General features: G+C 55.8%; 2 protein-coding genes across 2 annotated transcripts in view; both read left to right on the forward strand.

The window, feature by feature from the left end:
- HAUS7 (HAUS augmin like complex subunit 7) overlaps positions 1 to 17,717 on the forward strand; it is a 31,071-nt gene extending 13,354 nt beyond the window's left edge. The window contains exons 8-14 of the mRNA XM_021708356.1: positions 742 to 803; positions 7,380 to 7,471; positions 7,927 to 8,085; positions 8,178 to 8,274; positions 8,784 to 9,008; positions 10,008 to 10,122; positions 17,477 to 17,717. Coding sequence (XP_021564031.1) covers positions 742 to 803; positions 7,380 to 7,471; positions 7,927 to 8,085; positions 8,178 to 8,274; positions 8,784 to 9,008; positions 10,008 to 10,122; positions 17,477 to 17,547 — 821 coding nt within the window. The 3' untranslated portion in view covers positions 17,548 to 17,717. The remainder of the gene's footprint in view (positions 1 to 741; positions 804 to 7,379; positions 7,472 to 7,926; positions 8,086 to 8,177; positions 8,275 to 8,783; positions 9,009 to 10,007; positions 10,123 to 17,476) is intronic.
- Positions 17,718 to 19,180: 1,463 nt separating this feature from the next.
- On the forward strand, positions 19,181 to 20,736 carry TREX2 (three prime repair exonuclease 2). The gene is made up of 2 exons (XM_008049652.1): positions 19,181 to 19,231; positions 19,799 to 20,736. The coding sequence occupies exon 2, from the start codon at positions 19,833 to 19,835 to the stop codon at positions 20,541 to 20,543; it is 711 nt and encodes a 236-aa protein (XP_008047843.1). The 5' UTR covers positions 19,181 to 19,231; positions 19,799 to 19,832; the 3' UTR covers positions 20,544 to 20,736.
- Positions 20,737 to 21,922: the final 1,186 nt, after the last annotated feature.

Below are 21,922 nucleotides of genomic sequence, written 5' to 3' on the forward strand. Positions count from 1 at the left end.
AAGCCTTGCCAAGCAGGTGCTTTGCAGGGTTAGGCCTGTCCTGGGCCAGGGAGCGTGGGGGTAAGGGAAGGGCCTTGGCTGTGAGGGGTGCGAGGACATTGCCATGGGACTAGGTGGGGGGGCGGGGCAGCTACCAGCCCTAGACTTTCAGGCTCCAAGTCCTGGCCTTTCTCTATATGTCAGTAGGTCACTCAGAACACGCCTGGGCACCCAGAACAACGACTGTGCATGCCTCCGTTTCCCCTCATGTAAAGGGTGCCGTCCAGATGACAGGGGATGGTGACATGAAGGCCTTTAGGACAGGGCCCCATGTGAGCAGGGGTCTACCTGCCTTGGCCTTTGCGGCCTCTGAGAGGTAGCACACTGTGCAGTGCGGAGGCTGCCTGCCCTCTGTCCGCCCCTCAGGCGCTGCTGGTGGCTGCTGGGAGCCCCCAGTGCATGTATGGAAGGGCTTCAGGTGCCATTTCTTCCTTTTCAGGTGAGGAAACATGCCCAGATAGGGGTGCAGGTCACACAGCTGGAGGCAGCGCTGGCACCTGAGTGTGTCCTTCACCCGCCTTCCAGTCCACCCTGGGCCTTGTCAGGCCTGTAGGTACTGGGCCTGTTGGTGATGTGGTGAGAGCCCCTCACCAGGGAAGAGCCTCAGAGCCTAGCTTGCTGGGAGCCTCCTGCGTGTCCAGTGTCCTGTCCTCTTCTGTTGGGGTTTGTGGCCACAGTGACAGTGTCTTTGTGCTCCAACAGAGATGGTGAGACTGGGCCATGAGCTGATGCTGTGCACACTGGATGACCAGGCGCTCCTAAAGGTAAGTGGGCCTGTCGAGCCCCACAGGGCTGTGTGCACGTTCTGGCCTGGGCGATGCTCTTGTGCCTGGGAGCTTCCTCGGCAGCCGGGGAGGTGACAACTTACCCGAGGTTACACAGTAGCAGAGCCAGGCCTCAAACCCAGGGGCCAGGCTCCCAGGCCCAAGTGCTGACCCCACATGCTGCCACCCAGAGCTTTCTGCAGAGATGCACTCCTTCACCCCACAGCCAAAGGAAACCCATCCTTCCCCAAACTTTGGACATTTTGAAGTAATCTTTTTCACTTTTTGATGACTGAACAATGCTGCTATGAACATTCTTACAGAAGTTGTTGGCTGAACCGTGGTTTCCCATCTCTTGGGTATCGATCTGGTCATGGGCCATGTGGCGACTCTACCTTCGAGACTGCCAGACTGTCTTTTCACCGTGGCTCGCCATTGACCCTCCTGCCTACAGTGGGAGGCTTCTGCCTTCGCATCTTGCCAGCACTTGGTGTCGTCTGTCCGCTTGACTCCAGCCGTCTGAGCAGGTGGCAAGTGGTCTCTTGTAGTGGCTTTGACTTGCATTTCCCTGATGACCCATGGCCTACGGCGCATTTTCAGGAGCTTACTGGCCATTTCTAGATCCTCTTTGGAGCCATGTCTGTATTTAGGCCCTTTGCCCACTTTTGAATTGGGGCATCTGTCCAGTGAGGTCTTGAATGAGTAGACTTGATTTTTAGAGCAGTTTTCGGTTCATGGCAGAGTTGAACAGGAAGTACCGAAAGTCCCCATAGAATCCCTGCCCCCAGGTGTTCACATCCTCCCCTGCTGTGGATGCCTGCATTTGTTACAATCCCTGACCCAGCATGGACATACCACCTGAAGTCTGTATCCAGTGGGCTCCATTTCGATTATTCTATCTTTCTGTCCTACAGTGTCTACTTCGTGGCTGTTATCTCTTGTTTCTTTGCACATGCTTTCTGTTTAACGTTTGTTTCCAGAGTACTCACGATTGCTTACCTTGACGTCTGTGTCCACTGGCCATGGCGTCTCTCCACTGTCACCGTCTTCCTCCATATGAATGGAGGCTTTCATGGTTCTTCATGTGCCAAGCAGCTCCCTGTCCACTTTGACCATGACTTCGCTTCTGGGTCATGTTCACTTGCACGAGGGTTGATGTCTGCTGTAGCAGGCACTGACCCGCTAGGTCAAAGCAGCAGATTCCACTGCCTCCTGCCTTTCACCCACAGCTCCTGCCCACGTCTGCTCTGCTTCCCCAGCCCTGCACCTGTGCCCCCCAGCAGTCAGCCTGGGACCTGGGCATGTCCATGCCCCCCTGTCCCCCCTCGCCCCCCACCTAGTCATCAGCTTATGCTGTGCACATCCAGATCAGCCCGACTGTGTGGGTGGGCTGGGCCAGCATTCGTGCGTAGTGAGGGACACTCTCTCGAGCCCTTTCCTCTCCACCATCTCTTTGGTATACTTTCCAGTTCCCCAGGCTCCTCCTTTCTGTCCTCCAGCCACAAGCTGCCCATGTCCTTGACCCTGGTGCAGTGGTGGGAGGAGAGAGGAAAACGCAGCAGGAGGGGCTGGCCCTGGGCCACAGGTGCCCACCACCTGCAGAGGGACGTTCTGTTCCCTCAGAGTTCAGGCTCCCTCAGTTCTCTGTCACCAGCTGCTTTTGTGGCTCTTGCCACCCCATCATGTTGCCTGGGCTCTGGGTCCGAGCAAGCAGAAAAAAAGCCAGGGGCTCTTCCCCACTCTCGGAGCTCCAGGGGATCCCTTTTCTGCTCCTTGGGCTGGAACAGGAGGTCTCTCCTGGAGCCTGCTCTGTCTGCACTGGAGCGCTCGCAGGGTATCTGGGTTGAGTTCAGGTTGGGGAAGCTGGGGGAAAAGCAGGCACGCCCCCCCAGTCCGAAGGGTAACCACATTCTGTTTTGCCCCGGCTTACCAGCCAAGGCTGACTTTTCAGAAACCACCAGCGCCTGCCCTGTGAGTCCCGCCCAGCTGTGGGAGGTGGGCTTCTTCTACCTGACCCATGGCTGAGCCTCGCCCTTGCTTTTTATGTTCACATCTTTCTTCTTCTTCTCTCTTATTCGTTTATTTATTTTTGAGTTGGGGTTTCATTCTGTGGCTCAGGCTAGAGTACAGTCACATGATCATGGCTCACCACAGCCTTGACCTCCTGGGCTCAGGTGATCCTTCCACTTCAGCCTCCCAAGTAGCTGGGATGACAGGTGTGCACCACCATGCCCAGCTAATGTTTTGATTTTTTTTTTATAGAGACAACGTCTTGCTATGTTGGCTAGACTGGTTTTGAACTCCTGGACTCAAGCAATTCTCCCACCTCGGCCTCCCAGGTTGCTGAGATTATAGGCGTGAGCCACCGTGCCCAACTATTTCACATTTTTCGTTGTGGCAAATTGCACAGCACAGAAAATCTACTATGTTAATCATTAACAACATCTTCCCAGCTGCCTCTGCAGGGGCTCTCCTCTTTTTCTTTTAATTTTAAAAATTGTGGTGGCATCCACACCACTTAAATGTAGCACATTCGCCATCTGAAGTGCACTGTTCAGGACAGGCACATTTACAATATAGTGCAGCCGTCACCACCTTCTATCCACAGAACTCACTCATCCTCCCAGCAGAACCCTGTCCTCAATTTTTTAGCCATTTTAAAACATACGCTGCAGTGGTATTTCGTACATTCACAGTGTTGTACAGCCACCACCTCTAGTCCCCAAATATTTGCATCGTCCCAAAGGAGACCCATACTCACTAAGTAACCATGCCCCTCCCCCACAGGACCTGATGACCACTTGTTTCTCTCTCATCTAACTGGCATCCTACAATATGTGGCCTTTTGTGACTGGCTTCCTCACTGAGCAGTGTCTTTATGGTTTGTCTGTGCTGTAGCAGCATGTAGCAGGGTTCTATTCCTTGTTATGGGATGAAACAGAAAATTATGTTGGCATTACTGAGACCTGAAAGTCGGGGGTGGGAGAAAAGAAACACATATTGAAGATCATTCTGTTTGGTCAAACACTGTAGTCTTGAATTTGAATTGTGATTAAGTTCAAATTTAGAAGTGTGAGCTCCTAATATATTTTAACTTAGGAAATACATACATATACGAGGGGGACCCCAAAGAACCCCAGAATTTATTTATAGAAAGTTGTATATTTATTCCTACATGTTGAAACTTCAATCACCTTCAAAATATTCTGTTTGATGCAAGACACCTATTGCGATGCTTTTTCCACTGCTCAAAACAGTTTTGAGCTTGTAATTTAGATGCCTTTTAGTGCTTCTGCCATTTTTTGTTTCACCTCTTCCACATTGCCCTTTGAGGGCTTTTATCATCGGGGAGAAAATAAAAAAATGTTGCTCAGGGTGTGATCGGGTGAATAGGGAAGGTAGGGCATGGAGGTCATGTTGATTTTGGTCAAAAACTGCTTAACCCTCAGTACGGTGTGGGCAGGTGCACTCGTAAATCACCCATCATGAAAAGGGCAAGGTCAGCCGGGCTCGGTGGCTCAGCCTGTAATCCCACGCCTTGGGAGGCCGAGGTGAGTGGATTGCCTGAGCCCGCGGGTTCGAGACCCACCTGGGCAACTTGATGAGACCTCATCGCTACAATAAATCAGAAAATTAGCTGGGTGTGGTAGCACGTGCCTGTAGTTCCAGTTACTTGGAAGGCTGCGGCAGAAGGATCGCCGGAGCCCAGCAGGGCGAGGCTGCGGTGGCCGGGAGTGGCCGCTGCACTCCAGTCTGGGTGACAGAGTGAGACTCCAACTCAAAAAAAAAAAAAAGAAAGAAAGAAAAGGGCAAACTCACTGAAAAGAATCTCAAAAAAAAAAATTCACTGAAGCTGAACGCAGCCTCTCACAACAACACTAGCTGGTACACACTGATGCTGATGGGTTCCTAGAACACTTACCTAGTGGAGGAAGCCTGCACTACAAGCGGCACACCCTCCAAAAAAGAATTCTGTTTTTTTGGGGTCTTCCCCTCATATATGTACTTGTGCGTGTCCGTGTGTGTATGTATGCATTTCCTCACCTTGTCCCCTGAAAAGGTCTAGTGCAATGACATTCCATTTGCAGTGCAGGCCTGGGGCAGAAAATATATGTGTCAAGCCAGAAACATGTCACAGCAGAGAGCAGTAGCCATCCAAGACTTAGGGTGACATCTGAGAGATGCAGGAACCAGTTGGCCATGGAAACCCTCACTGGCTGCAGAGGGGCCAGCACTGGCACCCTATGCACAGGGGCTGCCATGCGCTGAGACCCTTCATGTGTGCTTAAGTCCATGGGTTCATAATGTTGTTCTTGATAGTCATCATTTTGACACTACAAACACAAGCAGCAAAAGGAAAAAGCAGATCAACTGGGCTTCTTTTTTTTTTTTTTTTTTGAGTTGGAGTCTCACTCTGTCACCCAGACCGGAGCGCAGCGGCCGCTCCCGGCCACCGCAGCCTCGACCTGGGCTCCGGCAATCCTTCCGCCTCAACCTTCCATGTATCCGGAATTATAAGCATGCGCTACCACGCCCGGCTGATTTTTTGATTTATTGTGGAGATGAGGTCTCACTGCCCAGGCGGGTCTCGAACCCGCGGGCTCAGGCGATCCACTCACCTCAGCCTCCCAAAGGTGCGGGATTACAGGCTGAGCCACCGAGCCCGGCAGACTTCTTTAAAATTAGACACTTTGGTGTGCCAAAAGACACCAGCAAGAAAGCGAAGGGACAGCCTACAGAATGGGAGAGAGTAACTGTAAGTCAGATAGCTGACAGGAAACACGTGTCCAGCATCTGTTAGAACCTTCCCAACCAATAAGAAAAAGCCAAAGACCCTGATCAAACAATGGGCAAAGGGTCTGATGAAAGACATGCCCATGGCCACTAAGCACATGCAAGGGTGGTCAACACCACTGTCATCAGGAAATGCAGACCAAAGCCACCAAGAGACCCCACCTCCCAGCCACAAGGGTGGCTAGGATGAAGAGGGGTCATAACCAGCACAGGCCAGGATGAGGAGAAGCCAGAGCTCCCCACACCGCCGTGGGAAGTCACATGGCACAGTCGCTGGGGAGAAGTCTGGCAGCTCCTCAAAAGGTTAGCCAGAGAGGAACCACATGACCCAGCAAGCCCACACCTAGAAATCCACCCAGAATGCCTGAAAACATGTGCACACGCACATACACCTGCATGTTCCTAGAAATACGATTCAGAATAGCCAGAGTGGACATGACCCACATGTCTGTAGACTAGTGTGTGGACATGCTAACTGGCAATCATGAAGAAGAAACGCTGGGTGGAGGCTACGGCATGGGTGTTCCTTGGCAGCATCGTATTCAGTGAAGGCAACTGGTCACACAAGGCCACATGATGTAGGTTCCCCTCCCATGAAATGTCCAGATAGGCACATCCAGTGCTGCAGGAAGGTGGCGGCCTGCTTCTCCCAGGTCACCTTCGAGAACATGATCATGGGCAGCACCGCCATGCAGGTGGTCAGCCCACCCGCTGTTGCCGCTGCCCTTAGTGCCCTGGGCCTCTCACATCCGTGCTCCTCGCAGACCCCCTCCCTCCACCGCCCTGCAGCTGGCGTTCTGGCCCTAGCAGTTTGACATCACAGTGACCGGTGATGCCCAGTCTCTACATTGTTGGCATTGTTGTCAGTTTTACCTGTCATTGTCCACGTCTGCCACACAATTCCGAGGGACACACCAAAAAGGACTTGCTCAGCCAGCCACACTGGCAGCCTAACTCAAAGCCTCCAAGAAGTGTTCCCACAGCAAGTCGGTGCTGAGGCCATGGGCTGAAGTGGATATCAAGAGTAGTTCCTGGTGGCATCTCACACACCACGAAATTCCCCCGTTGAAGCGCATGGTTTGGGGGTGGTCAGGCTGTGCAGAGCTGGGAGACTGGCCCAGTGCGCTGTTGGGAGTCTTTGGGTCTGGAGGTTGGCAACGAGCCTCCCTCTTCCCAGAAAAGGAGCAAGCTGTGCTTCCTGGAGCCTTAGTGCTCCTGGTCGGCAGTTCTCCCTGAAATCCCACTCACTTTCTGTGCAGCTGGAGGGCTAAGTGAGCCCCTAAGTGGCTGCTGTTCGGGGAGCCCAGGGCTCTCCAGACTGGAGCTCTGGTCCGCTGGGTGTAAAGCAGGCCATCTCTGCAGCCCTGTCGTGTCAACTTCGGCCATTCCCGACTGGGAGAGTGAGCTGCTGAGAATGGGCCTTGTCCTGGAGGTGTCCAAGGAATGGGCCACCATTAGATCTCTGCAGGCTGTGCTGTGCCTCAGCAAACTCCCTGCGTGTCACATGCCCAGCAGGCTGTGCTGTTGGCTGTGTGACACACATACACTCTGATGTTTCTGTTGTCCTTGTCAGGATCTGGAGTGTGGACCCAGGCGTCAGTGGGCCCGAGGTGGGGAGGACTTACTAGTCCAAGCCATTGCAGGAGAGGGACAGGAAAAGCTGGGCCCCGCCTTCCAGTGGCCCCCAGCAGGGGTGGCATGTGAGGGCAGGGGCAGCCAGAACAGCTGGCTGTGTCCTGGCTTTGGTCTCACCAGTGACTGCGTGTGGCCCTCCTTGCCCAGGGCAGTGCCTGCGCCTGGAAGCAGCTGCACTTCATGGACCAGTTGTTAGACACAGCTCGGAGCCTGACCATCGGATGCTCCAACTGCCCAAGGTAAAGTCTGGGGGCCCAGAAGGGTGCCCTTGATGACTCTTTTTGGTCCCGGATCTGGAGCTGGTGGGAGCTGGAGGCTGGGGGCGCATCACCAGCTGGGAGTGCCAGCCAGGACAGGACACCCCTCTCAGGGATCCGGCCAGGCAGTGTATGGGAAAAGGGTGCTGTGTCCTGAGGGTGCCAGGCCGGGCAGGAGTTTGAAGGTATGGCGTGGACCCCAGAGAAGACAGACTGGCACGTTGGAGGAGGGTGGGCGCCTGTGGCACCCCTGTGAGCAGGTGGGCTTCTTAGGGGAGCCAGAACAGATGGTCTGGGAGGTGCCAAATGGGGGGGGCCCTCCTCCCGGCCCCTCCGCCTGCTCTTGTTTTGCCTCGTGGGGCTTCCGTGAGGAATTAAGGGCCTGTTGGTCTGGTGCTCCGGCCTGTGACCACGTGGCCCTGGGGCCGCCTCTGTAGCCTGAAGGAGCACTTCGAGGACACCAGGGAGAAGAACAGGGCCTTGCTGGAGGAGCTCTTCTCCAGTCCACAGCTGCAGACACTGCTGACACCCGAGTGTGACCCGTGGGCCCTGGACATGCAGCTCCTCCTGGACAAGCCGAATGATGACTGGCAGTGGTACGCGTCCTGGCTCCAGCCCTGCCTGCTTCTGTTCCCTCAGACACCCATGGCGGCAGCAAGCTGGGAGTGTCTCCCTTCTCTCCCCACAGGGCCAGCCCCTCTGTCAAGTCCGAGGAGGAGAAGGTGGTAGAGCTGGCCAGGCAGTTGCAGGAGAGTGCTGCCAAGCTGCAGGCGCTCAGGGTTGAGGTGAGGGACCTAGCTCTGGGGTTGGGGCTGGACACAAGGCCCCACTTTATGTCCTGGGCAAGTGACGTCACCTTCCCCAGCATGGGAGGCTTAAGCAAGGTAGGGCCTGACAGGTTGAATGCCATGGGCACTCAGTCCACATGAAGGGGAGAGGCAGGCGTGGAAGCTAGGAAACTGTCCTGAGAACGGAGAAGATCGTCCTTTGGTCAGGCCTTGCCAGGCCTGGTCTGTGCTTTTCTGGGCCCTGTTGCACTCAGCCCTCCTGGCAGCCCTGGACCACCCTCTTTATTCGATTGTGGAGGAGATCAAGGCCTATGCCCCTAAGTAGCAGGACCGAGGCCAGAAGCCCGAAGGTCTTGCAGTCAGCTGACTCAATCTGTTGTCAACTCTGGCTCCTGGTTTCTGGAAGCTTCCCCAACCCCATCTGAGCAGTCTAAAGTGAGAGCTTGCTGTGGTGTGGGCTAGCCTGGCGGGGCAGCCTCGAGGGACTCTCACCTCTGGCTTTGCAGTGCCTTGTACAGCACAAGCAGGGGGCCGCTGTGGGCACGGCCGACACTAGCACCCTAGACCAGAAGCTGCGCCTGGTCACCTCCGACTTCCACCAGCTCATCCTGGCTTTCCTCCAAGTCTATGACAACGAGCTGGGTGAGTGCTGCCAGCGCCCAGGCTCCAGCCTCCACCCGTGCGGTCCCATCGTCCAGGCCGTGTACCAGACTCTGGCTTCCTGCAGCCAGGTAAGACTCATCCTCCCCTCCCCTCCTCAACTGAGAGCTCACTCTTTGCACTTGCTGCAAGTCAGTGGCATGGCAGGGCTCTAGGCTCTGGGCTTGGGACCTTTGGGGGGCTGGGGCAGACATCTCTCCTGGTGGCATGGAGGGAGGGCACCCGTGTAGTGGAGGGGATGAGATCTGATGTGAGTACCCCCAAGAACCAGCACACCTCTGTGGGGATGCACTAAGCCAACACCCGTGGGCCCCAGCTGGCCTCACAGCGGGAGACCCTGGGCCCAGCCTCCAGCTTCCACCCCTGTATGGGTCTTTGTTTTTACGTTATGCCCAAGCACATCAAGGTACACTCATTCCCGTGTATGACCCAGAACTGTTCCAGGCAGTCACACATGCTGGCCTGGCCGTGCCCGTGAGCCAGCCCAGGCTGCAGGAGCAGCACTCTCACTGCTAGCCCCCAAAGCAATGCCTGCTGCTTTCCTGGCACCATGTTTCAGAACCCCAGGGCCCCCAGAAGGCTGGCTCTAGTTCTGATGGCTACTGAATATGGTTGCTGGATGTGGAACCCTGACCTTGGCCTAGGCATCCACGGTGTTTGTTTTGGTCTTACAAAGAGGCTCCAAGACTTCCCAGCCGCTGGCCAGCCTTCTGAGACCCTCAGCAGGGATGGTGAGAGCCCAGGCCTCTTCTGCCCTTTCTTCTGGGACACTTACTGTCCCACCCTGCCATTTGCTTTACTTGGGCTGGGAGGACTCGCAGTGCTGGCTAGCACGTCACTAGGCATTGAAGGTTGCCAGGACAGTATGATGCTGTGGTGTCCCTGCTGGGCCAGGAGGAAGGGGACTTAGATTTGAGAACTCTGATCTGACTCTCCAGCTGGGTGTTCTGGCCCTTGTCCTTGACCGTCCCGAATGCCACATGCTCTGTGTGAACTTGGGTGGAAAGCAGGAGACACTGTCTCCAGTCAGAACAGCAGTATTAATGCCCACGCACTCCCTCGCTCCTCAGGTGTTGAAAGCAGTCGAGGAAGTCACTGACACTTCTGGGAAAGCTATGGAGATGACGAAGAAGCAGCAGGGTGACCTGATCTGCTGGGGTGGCAGCAGCTCCATGATGAGTCTAGGTATGTGGCCGCCGGCCCCTGGGCCTGGGGCCTGCCTCATGTGTGGGCTCCCTTTTCTGTGCTCCACCAGCATTTGGGGAGCATGTGGGGACCGTCCCTTCTTTCTTTGTTCATTTTCTAATGCATGTCTTCCTTCCCTTGAAAAAGTGCTTCCAATGGATTATAAAATAAAAACAGCAAGCTGGGCTAACCAGATGACGCATAGAAGTTAAAACAAAGATGACACTAGCTGCCCAGAGGTGGCCGGCTTTAGTCTATTTCCCTCCGTCTCTTTCCTTTTACTATTTTCAAAATCATTTTTATTTTAACTGTAATCATAATATGGATACAGTTTTATGCTACGTCCTTTCCTTTTTGTCCTCATTATAAGAATTTTCCCTAAGTAATTTTTTTTGAGAAGAGACAGGATCTGACCCTGTCGCCCAGGCTAGAGTGCAGTAGCACAGTTCTAGCTCACTGCAGCCTCTAACTCCTGGGCTCAAGCAGTCTTCCCATCTCAGCCTCCCAAGTAGCTGGGACTACAGGTGTGCACCACCACACCCCATTAATTTTTTGAAAATTTTTTGTAGAGATGAGGTGTCACTCCGTTGCCCAGGCTGGTCTCAAACTCCTGGGTTCAAGCAGTCCTCCCACCTTGGCCTCCCAAAGTACTGGGATTATATGTGTGAGCCACCACACCTGGCCCCTAAGTTACATTTTTAATTGCCAAATACAATTTCATTCAGGCATTTACTATAATTTGCTTAATTAACATTTTCTATTACTGAACCTATAGGTCATTTCCAGTTTTTACTATTATACATAATGATGTTGCAGGACTTGCAATAGTGAAGAAATGAAAACAGTTTAAAGTTTAACATCAGGTAGTACTTGTGTAAATGATGGTGACTCCATGTGGTGAGATTGGCTCCATTGTTTAAAGACATGAGGAAACATGTATTAGAGAATGTTAAAGGGAAAATGCAGGTTCAGAAATGAAATATAGGCCAGGCGTGGTAGCTCATACCTGTAATCCTAGCACTTTGAGAGGCTGAGGCGGGAGGATGGCTTCAGCCCATGAGTTTGAGACCAACCTGGGTAACACAGTGAGACCTCATCTACAAAAAAATGCAAAAATTAACCAGGCACAGTGGCATGTGCCTGTAGTCCCAGGTACTCGGGAGGCTGAGGTGGAAGGATCGCCTGAGCCCAGGAGGTGGAGGCTATGGTGATCCATGGTCATGCCACTATCCTCCAGCCGGTGACAGAGTGAGACCCCGACTCAAAAAAGCAAAGCAAAGCAAAGAAATATACCGTGTGATCTCATCTCTCTAAAGGAAACAAATGCAGAAGAAAGCCCTGCTGGAAGTGAGCCAAATGTGCCTCTTGACTTCCTCAGTGTTGTTCAGTCTGTTCCCTGTTTCCTTGGCCTCATGTCTTCAGACATTCTCCAGTGAGCATGTGTCCCTTGGATTCTGTCTTTCCTTGACCGTCAGTCTTTTAACAAGGGACACGGTGCACGTGTTAGACATCAAGTCTTTCTTCCTTTTGAGTCCGTCCTTAGAACAGACGTCCTGAAGTCGTGTTGGGTGCCAGGCTCATCAGCACCCCTGAGGCCAGGCTATTAGGCTGCAGCCATCTCCTCCTTCATTTTCATTCCACCTTTTCTGAATAAGTGGTTTTTATTGTGGAAAGCTACACTAGGAACGTTTTTAAAAGTAAAAAGATAGCGTTTTGGGTGGAGTCTCAGCTTGGAGGGCTGTCAGCGTGAACTGGTTTGCTATTCCCTGTGCCATGTCCAGCCCCCCTCACTCCAGCTCAGGTGAGGTCAGAGTGAATATTTGTGCCACTGCCACCCAGGCGGAAAAATAGAAGATGGCTTGCACCTCCTGTGTGCCCCTTCCCGCCCCCCCATCTCTGTGTCACTGAATTGGTGAGAAGGACTTCTTCATGGCACTCACCTATGGCATGTGCATTTAAAATGTACTCGTGGTCATGGCCACGTGGCACAGGTCAGCACTCCTTTTCTGGAAAGGGCCAGACAGTAACTCTAAGGCTTGTGGGCCCCATGGCCCCTATTACTCACCTCTGCCGCTGTCCCGGGAGTGCAGCCATAGGGGATGCATGCGAGAATGGGGCTGGCTGTCTCGGTCACACTGTGCCACTCGGAGCATGGGCCAGGCTGCGTCTTGTGGCTCCTGCCACGCACTGTTGCTAGAACCTTCTAGAATCAGGGCTTCCCCCAGGCATGCTAGAGTTGCTTCATTCCTTGTTGATGGCAGCCCTTCTATTCATATAGGTCTCGGGGGCTCAATGGACCTCATGGATCTTCTTTTACTGTGTAGCTGATCTTTGTACCTTTCGTGGAATCTTTTGCTGTGCAATAATAGCTTGTAATGGAAATGTAGTCAAATGTAGCCCCCATTTCTTGCTGGTCTATGCCTCTGTGTCTTAGGAACAATACTCTGCTTCTCCGCCATCCTGAAGCTGTCCTCCCACGCCACCTTCCAGGAGCTTTAGAGTAAGTAGTGCCTTCTAGGTTAGGTCAGCAGCCTTCCCAGAGTTGTTCCTTGCACACGGTGAGAGGTGAGGACCAATTTCCTTCTCTTCTGTGTGCATGCGCCTTTGTCCTAGCACCTCTGAATGGAAATCACTCTTCCCCCTTCACCTACAAGACCATCACCTCTGTTAGGCAGTAAGTGTTCACAGATGTGAGGCTTTCTGGGCTCTCCGTTCTGCCTTATCCTTGCACTGATGCCACACTTTGGAAGGTTAGAAGGTAAACGGCAAAATGCACCCAAAGAAGGAAGTAAAGCCAGCTTTCCTACCTTGCTCTTATTTATTATTATTATTTTTTTGAGTTGGAGTCTCACTCTGTTGCCCAAACTGGAGTGCAGTGGCACGTTCCTGGCCACCGCAGCCTCGGCCTGCTGGGCTCCGGCAATCCTTCCACCTCAGCCTTCCAAGGAGCTGGAACTACAGGCACGTGCTACCACGCCCAGCTAATGCTCTTATTTTAAATAACGGGCTCTCTTGAGCTCTAAGTCACATAACATGGAATTCACCTTTGGTTTGTAGGATACTCACAGAGTTGAGTACAGAACATTGTCATCAGCCCCTGAAAAGCCTCCCACTCCCGCTGAGCCCCAGCTCCTGGCAACCACTGTCTATTTGTATGGATTTGCCTGTGCTGGACATTTCCTGCAACCGGAGTCACACAATGTGTGACCTTGTACATCTGGCTTTGTTCACTGAGCATATCCGTTTACCTGTTGGTAGACCTGTGGGTTGTTTCTGTTGTTTGGCTGTTATAAATAGTGCTGCTATGAACATTGTGTACAAGTCTTTGAATGTATATTTTCAGTGCCCTTGGGTCTATACCTAAGAATGGAATTGCCGGGTCATATGGTGACTCCATGTTTAATTTTTGAGGGACTGGCAGACTGTTTTATCTATTCTGCCAAGCTCTTTTGATTGGGTTGTTGAATCTATTTATATTTAGTGCCATTACTGATGAGGTAGGATTTATGCCTGCTATTTTGTTCTTTGTTTGCTATAATTCTTAGATCTTATTGGATCTTCCATTCTTCTTTTATTTCTTCTATCTAATTGAAAATGCAATTGCATAAAGCAATAATTAGAAATCGATATTGATGGGCATGCAATATATAAAGATGTCATTACTCTAAAAACAGTAGGGCAAAGAAGGAATGAAGCCATATCAGAGAGAAGCTTTTGTAGACTATTGAAATTAACTTGACTGTCTTAACTATAATTGTAAGGGCAGCTACTGAGAAAATAACTTTAAAAATCGAGTTAAAGAAACAACAAGGGCTGGGTGTGGTGGCTCATGCCTGTAATTCCAGCACTTTGGGAGGCTAAGGTGGGAGGATTGCTTGAGGCCAGGAGGTCAAGATCAGCCTGGGCAACATAGCATGACCACATCTCTACAAAAAAATTAAGAAATTAGCCAGGCGTGGTGGCACATGCCTGTAATCCCAGCCACTTGGGAAGCTGGCTGATATGGAAGGATTGCCTGAGCCCAGGAGGTCAAGGCTGCCATGAGTAGTGACTGGTGCCACTACATTTTTGGTCAGTATGTCGTTTGCCCAACTGTCCCCCACTGTCTCCGGCAGCAGCAACTGTAGCCTTTGTCCATCCATGTTTTCTACTGCCTGGCCCCCAAGTAGTGCTTTAAGCCACATAGCCTCAGAGCTCTTCCTTGGGAGCCCGTGTCCTCTGGCAGCTGGCCTCCTCACTGTTCTGGCCTTGGCACATACCTGCCAGACGACATGGGCACCCAGGAGGCCCTTCCTGCTGCTTGAACTGCAGCAGAATCTGGCACTTTGGAGTATATTCTAGCATGTGTTCTCATCACCGCTGTTGCTGTGACTCTCACCCCAGTGCATGTAATTGCTGCTAATAATCTGCTTATCATCTGTGCTGCCATTGTGATGACAGTGATTGTGAGTGTTTCTGCCAGTGTGCCGTCTCACCCGGGCCTGTGACACCACAGGAGGGGTGCAGGGCTTACTCTCTAGAGACCACCCTTCACATCCAGGCTGTGTGGACCAGGTGGTGCTGTGGGTGCAGGGGGATGTCTGCTCACTCTTCAGCCTGTGGCCCCCGTGGAGTCCAGAGAGACATGAGGGGAGTGGGGCTGCAGGGCGTCAGTTTCTTGCGGGGCTCCTGACACAGCCATTATCATGTAGCTCCCTATTTGGTTTGAGGTGAATTCTTAGGCTCTAGACATGCCCACAGAAAGGGGTGAGCTAGTTCAGGCTCCTGACATGGCTGGTGGCAGCGCAGGTGAGGCCCACCTCTTCCTGGCCTTGGAGGGTCCATCTTGTGAGGGGTATCTGTCTTCTGCTTTCCCCCGAAGCCGAGTCTTTCCGTCAACCCGCCCTGCCCCCCACAGAACTCCTTCTCCAAGCCCTCCTCCCAGGACAGACCCCGCAGCAAACTCCACCACGGCAGAGCAGTGTGCCAGCTATCCAGGACTCCCTCCCCAGGCCCGGCGGCTCTCCAGGGCTGGGGACGAGAACCAGCACTGTGGAAGAGAGATGAAGGGCCTGGGTGCACAGGAAACCTGGCCTAATAAACTTTCCAACAAACCTGTGACTGAACACACTTGGTGTGACGTCCAGGAGTGCCTGTGATGTGGATTTTTCAGCTCAGCCTGGGCTTCAAGAGTTTCAGCTTAATGGGTCAGCCAGCCAAGCCCTAGAGGGTTGTGGAGGGGCTGGTAAGCCTAGCCCCACAAATGTCAGCTCTAATGGGCTGGCAAGCCAAGCCCTGAGTGTTGCGATTGGGGGGGGGCTGGCAAACCTAGCCCCCAGGGTGTTGGCTCTAATGGACTGGCAAGCCAAGCTCTGAGAGTGTTGCTGTTTTGGTGGGCTGGCAAGCCTAGCCCCCTGGGTGTCTCAACTTTGGAGTCTCGCCTTCTTCTCTCCTGGTTCAGCTGGCTCCCTTGGCTGGCAAGCCAGCCTCTGTGGTGCATGGCTTTTCGACTCTGACGATCTTCTGCAGCTCTTCAGGGTCGAGGTTCTTGTCTCATGCCCAGAAAGAATGAGGGACACGGACAGCCGGAAAATGAGAAAGCAGGATTTATTGAGGACTGAAAAGTTCCCACAGTGGGAGGTGCCCGAAGGGGTTGCCTATCTCGGCCGAAAACCTGGTGCTTATATAGCCCTAAGTCCAAGTTGATTGGCTAGCACTAGCTGTGAGCTATAGCTGTTCTGATTGGTCAGTATTAAGGTAGGGACCTCATGGTGAGCTGATTGGTTGCTTTTCAATCCCAGCAGTGAGTACCTAAGCTCTAGCTTGAGAGGCTTGCAGGGAGCTTGTTTACCAACGCTGAGCCTGAGAGGCCTGCCGGGAGTTCACTGCATTGTTCCCAGAGGACTCCACTATCTGTCTGCCTAGCCTTTCTCTAGCTATCTCCTGTCTCAACCTGGACAACTGTGCCAACCCAGCTGGGGAAAGACGAGAAGACAAGAGGAGGTGGCGCATCTCAAAACAGAGAGAGACAGAAAGATGAGCACACAGACACGTGACGCAGAGGTCCAGTCCCAGTGGACGACAGTCCTCAGGGAAAGAGGGAAGGATACAGAACGCAGAGGTTCTCAGCAAGTGATGGGCAGGCAGAGCCAAGCCGGGCGAGCCTTGAGATTCTGGAGCAGGGCAGCTGGAACCTAAAGGACACGTCCTGGGATCCAGTGTCCTGCCATCCAGAGTCCTAGGGGCCCTGTTTCCAGAGAGAAAGGCCATGGCCTCAGGAGCTACGCGGTGGGTGTGAGGACAAGGCAGCCGGACCCCAGGACGTGTCTGGAGGGTTCGATGAAGGCAGGTGCCGCCCAGAGGCAGTCCAGAACTAGGAAGACACAGTCTGCAGAAATGCGAGGTACCACAGATGCCCCTCCACAGAGCACAGCCAGGGGTATTGGCGAGTACGGAGGGTCCCCTGGGAGCATCTCAGGGCTCCACAAGGAGGAGCCCAGCCACTCGGCATCACTGCCAGGCACACCCCGCAGTTCCTGAGCTTCAGAGTCACTGTCGGGATGGGCAGAGGATGACAGGTTCGGGGTGTCACAGCATCTGGTGTCAATGTTCATGACTTTGGCATGTGAAAGGTAGAGCGGGACTGTGGAAGGAGAGAGGACAGGCTGGGCGGGGGAGGGGTCACGTCCTCTTCCTGAGGACAAGCCAGGAATGGGGGTCAGGTTGGTGGAAGAGGAAGGAGAAGCGTATTTAAGTGAAGGCACCGCCTCTGGGAAAATGCAAAGGAAGAACATCCCTCTCGAGGCAGGAAACGGGGTGAACAAAGCCCCACATGTCACCCTGACAGTCATCACCTATAGCAGGTACCATGAGGTAGAGGCATGTTGTGGCAGCATGGCTCCCACTCCTCCCACAAGAAAGCTGGGCAGCAGGCATCCCAGTCGCCTCTGGGTGAGTTGGGCAGCAGGGACTGGTACTCTTCAGCTGATGCTGGCAGGCGTCCCTGGAGGTGCTGCCATGTGCACATGCTGTTTGTCTATTAAAACTGAACACATCAACATGACCAGAACAGCCCTGGCTCCTTGCCGCATATGTCTACGGACCCCCGCCCCCACCCTGGGCTCTGGGGCAGTGGGCAAGTGGGCAGGGGCACAGCTGGGCCTGCAGACCCTGGCCTGGGTCTTGGCGCCCACAATGGGGCCCTGAGCAGCCCCCAGGTCCCTGCTGCCCTGGCAGGCCCAGGGCCTGAAGAGACTCAGCCGAGAAGAGCCATGGCTTGGTGGGGCGGGGGCGACCCCAGGCAGATTGCCTGCTTCTTCCAGGCCATGCAACGCCAGACTCACTCTGCTGTTCGTGTGTTTTCTTTCCTCTGTAGCCACCAAAATGGACGAACTGACACAGAAGTACAACGCCTTCACCAACAGCCTGCACAAAGGCGCAGGGTAGTCTGGGAGCAGGACATCCTCCGGGAGGCTGAGCCCAAAGCGGCAGGAGGCCCAGCCGGGCAGGAGCAGCAGCCGCAGCCGCAGCCTCTGCGGGTCCGCCAGGCAGCAGCCCTCATTGCATCAGAAGGGCGGGGGAGTGTGACCTGGACACAGGAAACCTTGAGTCTGAAAGCTGCCTCCAGCCTCTTTTTGCCTAGCAGCTCCACACTGCCCCTCCTTCCCCTGGCCCATGCTGCCTGGGAGTTCCAGAGCGAGGCCGCTGTGGCCCTCCTGTCCTGGGCTGGCCGTGCCCACTCCCTGTTGTTCCTGTTCCTCCCTGCTGCTGCCTGCTATGTGTGAACAGACCCCTGCCACCTCCCCCTGGCCAGCCTTACGCTCCCACTTGAGACCCATCCCTCAGCAGTCCCCCCTCAAAACCCCTGAGATCCAGCGCAGGACACCTGTGTCCTCTCTCCCGCCCTTCCCAGGGCACGTGCCATCAGGTTGGGGAATTCTTGATGGTGACCTGACTGGTTGTCCAGGAAGCGGCCCCTCTGGCTTCCCAGGTGACCCAATATCTCCCTGAACAGTGTGCCTGTCACAGCCACCTCCCTCCCCGGAAGCACCATGGGGAACAGGCACAACTGGTGAGGCCTCTGCCTCCCTCAGCCCATTGTCCCACCTGCCGCCGCCCTGCCCTGCTCCAGCACCGTCCCCCTTGCTTCCCCAGGTTCCCTGTGGGTGCTGCAGGCAAGGCCGCAGGAGCTGGGAGCCAGGGTCTCCTGCCCAAGGGCCTGGAGTGTCCCCCAGATCACCACTGTGTCAGCATGGGCCAGGCATACCACCTGCTTTACAGGCAAAGGGACTCATCTTGGTCACTTCCCTGTGCCCCAGCAGGGGCTGGCCCTACAACGCACCCCCACCAAGGGCCAGTGCCTCTTGCTCAGGAATGAGGTCCTTGGGGTGCCACTGCTTCCTGGACCAGGCAGGACCTAGCCACCCTCCCATGTAGATGTGCCCTTCACCGGCACCTGGAGTCTCCCTGCCTGTACCCCACACCTCTCTGGACCCGGCGGAGACTGCCCCACTGGCCTCGCCTCCCTCCCTTCCCCGGCAGCCTCCACTGAGCGTTCATTAGACCTTGTGGATCATTAGGCCATGACATAGCCTGCATTCGGAGAGAGCGCTCCTTTCCTTCGGGGGCTGAGGGTGGCATATGCAGGTGCCAGCTCGTGCTCCTGGGTCCACTTCAGCCCCAAGAGGGCCACTGAATCGCCACTGGCCAGGAAACCAAGGCTTGCTCATGGAACCTGTTGCCTTTGTGTGACACATCTAGCATGTGGCTGGGTGTTGACCCTGAGCCTGGCAGCCACGGCAGGGCCCGTCAGACTTGGAGGCGGGCTGGGTGGAGGACTGCGGCTCCCATCTCTCACCTCCCTGGCTTCTTCCTGGTGCCCGGCAGGACCTCCTCGGAGCCGCATGCCGCCGGAGCCTGCCTCCAGCCAGTCAGCGCAGGGTGTGTGTCCCAGCGGCTGTGAGCTGGCGAGGGGGTGGCGAGGAGCCGGCTGCACAGGTCCTGCGGCCTCAGGCTTCTGTTGCCCAACAGGCTGCTGGGGGCGGGCCTCACCGCGGATTAAAGGCCCCTGGAGCAGCCTGCGTGCAGACAGGTGGCAACAGCACAGGAAGCCAGCCAGCATCTGCCCCAGGTAAGCCCACATGGGGGTTAGCCCGGCAGCCGCCGCCAGCTCCCAGGCAAGCAGAGGCCGTCTGGCCTGCCTCTGTGTATATGGGAGAAGGCTGGGGAAGCACTTTGGGTGCCCAGCAGAGACCTTGGGTGCTACGCCTGAGGCTCCCGGCCCAGGCATCTCGGTGAAGGGACGGCCCCACCGCACTGCTATCCCTGGGCTGCACCTGCCTCCCACGTCCCTGATGGGCCTGTGACTCGAGGCAGGAGGCAGAGGATGCCAAGGCCTTCCTTATGCTCTTTGTTGGGTAGCCAGAGTGGCCCGGCTAGGGAGGGAGCAGGAAGAATGGAGGGGGCGAGGAAGACCATCCTGGACAGAAGTGGTGGGCCCTGCTCACGTGGTCCCAGTCCTGGAAGCTCCTTTGAAGTCTCCTCGGACATGGGCTCGAGAGCCAGGAGTCCCAGGAGTTGTGGCGGTGGCAGACAGTGGGGCCCAGAGGGCTCAGCACTTTGGCCAGAGGGCTGTGGCCCCAGGGCCCAGGCAGGTGTGCCTACTCAGCCCTCGGGGTTATGCCTCTTGCTTTGGCAGCTCGAGGCCTCGCTATCCTCGCGGGAACATCACCATGTCTGAGGCACCCCGGGCCGAGACCTTTGTCTTCCTGGACCTGGAAGCCACTGGGCTGCCCAGCATGGAACCCGAGATCGCTGAGCTGTCCCTGTTTGCTGTCCACCGCTCCTCCCTGGAGAACCCAGAGCATGACGAGACTGGCGCCCTAGTGCTGCCCCGGGTTCTGGACAAGCTCACGCTGTGCATGTGCCCAACGCGCCCCTTTACTGCCAAGGCCAGTGAGATCACCGGTCTGAGTTGCGAGGGATTGATGCAGTGCCGGAAGGCTGGCTTCGACGATGCCGTGGTGCGGACTCTGGAGGCCTTCCTGAGCCGCCAGGCGGGCCCCATCTGCCTTGTGGCCCACAACGGCTTCGATTATGACTTCCCCCTGCTGTGCGCGGAGCTGCTTCGCCTGGGTGCCCACCTGCCCCGGGACACCATCTGCCTGGACACGCTGCCAGCACTGCGGGGCCTGGACCGGGCCCACAGCCACGGCACCCGGGCCCAGGGCCGCCAGGGCTATAGCCTGGGCAGCCTCTTCCACCGCTACTTCCAGGCCGAGCCGAGTGCAGCCCACTCGGCTGAGGGCGATGTGCACACGCTGCTCCTGGTTTTCCTGCACCGCTCAGCTGAGCTGCTGGCCTGGGCAGATGAGCAGGCACACAGCTGGGCGCATATCAAGCCCATGTACTTGCCAGGGGATGCCCCAGGCCTGGAGGCCTGAGCTCTGGGGGCACTCCTCACACCATGGGCAGCACCAGCCTCAACCATCTAGTGTGCTCGAGGCCCGGAGCTGGCACGGCCAAAGCCTTGCTTCCACCTCCAGCTCCTCTGAGCTGGGCCACCCCTGGCCCAGGCACCTGCCAGGCCTTATAGGCCCTGGCCCGAGCGGCCCCACCCCAGGCCCTGCTTCTGGGCCAGCCTACAGGCGCCGGCGCAGTGGGCTGCCGGGGCTTCCCCTCTCACCCCACTTCTCAATAAACGTTGCCAACCACTTACTAGCTGATTCATGGCCATACACTCGGGGCCGGGCTTCCCCCCCGACACCCTGCTCAGAGGGGGCTAGGCAGGTGCTGAGAGCTCGGCCAGAAAACCCAGGGCCACCCTTACAGCCTCACCCTGCGGGAAGCTGTATGGGTGGGAGAGACATCAGTACTCATAGGCTGGTCTGAGGGACAGTGGGTTGGGGCTGGGGCCACAGGCCGCTTTCCTGGCTGATCTGTCATCCTGAGTGTCACCCCTCTCCACACCGCCACCCCAGAGGCCCAAGAAGTCCCTGAAGAAATGGGACCATACTCCTGCAGAGCTGGCCACCTGCCCTGGCGCACTTGCCTGTTGTGGCACCTGGGGCCTCTGGCCCTGCTCTGTGAAGGGAGTGGGATGCTGGGGGAAAGGGCGGCACCCCACATGCAGCTGCACAAGTGGCCCAGGATGCCCTGCAGGTGTAGGGGTGAGGAGTGCACCAGGGCAGACCAGGCTTCGAGGCTGACCCGAGGCACGCCTGGTGAGAGCCTGTCCTGGGTCCATGTCCCGTGGGTCGTGGCCCCAGGAGTGCTGGGAGGCCACGCGGGAGGGCCACTCTTCGCCAGGGCCTTTGGCTCAGCTTCCGGTTGCACTGACCTGCCCCGAGACCCCACCCTGAGGCACTCCCAGTCTCATGGGGCGGCCTTATGGGCTAGGAGAGAGCTGTGTCACCCATGCTGGTGCAGGCAAGAAGGGGTGGGGTGGCCACACCTGAGAGTGACTCGCATGAGTGAAGCGGCAAGCCCCGAGCCAGCCAGGCCCATTCGAGGAACCCTAAGTAGGTCAAAATGACGAGCCGCTGTAGTGTGCAAGGTGGCAGGACCTTGAGGCCAGTGTGCAGGCGGTGCCCTCATCAGACGGTCCTCGTGGTCTGGGCTGGGACTAGCTCCGAGAGCCCTGGGGCGCCACAGAGGGTTGTGAGCAGGAGAGGGGCAGACATGATTTATGTTTCCACAAGGTCTCTCCAGCTGCTGTGTGGAGAATGGGCTGCAGGGGCGGGTGGCCGGCGAGGCGGGAGAAGCAGGGTGGAGGGCTCTGGCCAAGCGTGGAATGACGGCAGGGGGCGTGGTCAGGGGTTCC

This window comes from Carlito syrichta, unplaced genomic scaffold (genome assembly GCF_000164805.1).
Source record: "Carlito syrichta isolate Samal-C Ts95f unplaced genomic scaffold, Tarsius_syrichta-2.0.1 Scaffold135894, whole genome shotgun sequence".
Taxonomy (NCBI): domain Eukaryota; kingdom Metazoa; phylum Chordata; class Mammalia; order Primates; family Tarsiidae; genus Carlito; species Carlito syrichta.

What these genes read in the sequence shown, in the direction of transcription:
- TREX2 (XM_008049652.1), top strand. Translation starts at nt 19,833, where the DNA reads ATGTCTGAGGCACCCCGGGCCGAGACCTTTGTCTTCCTGGACCTGGAA.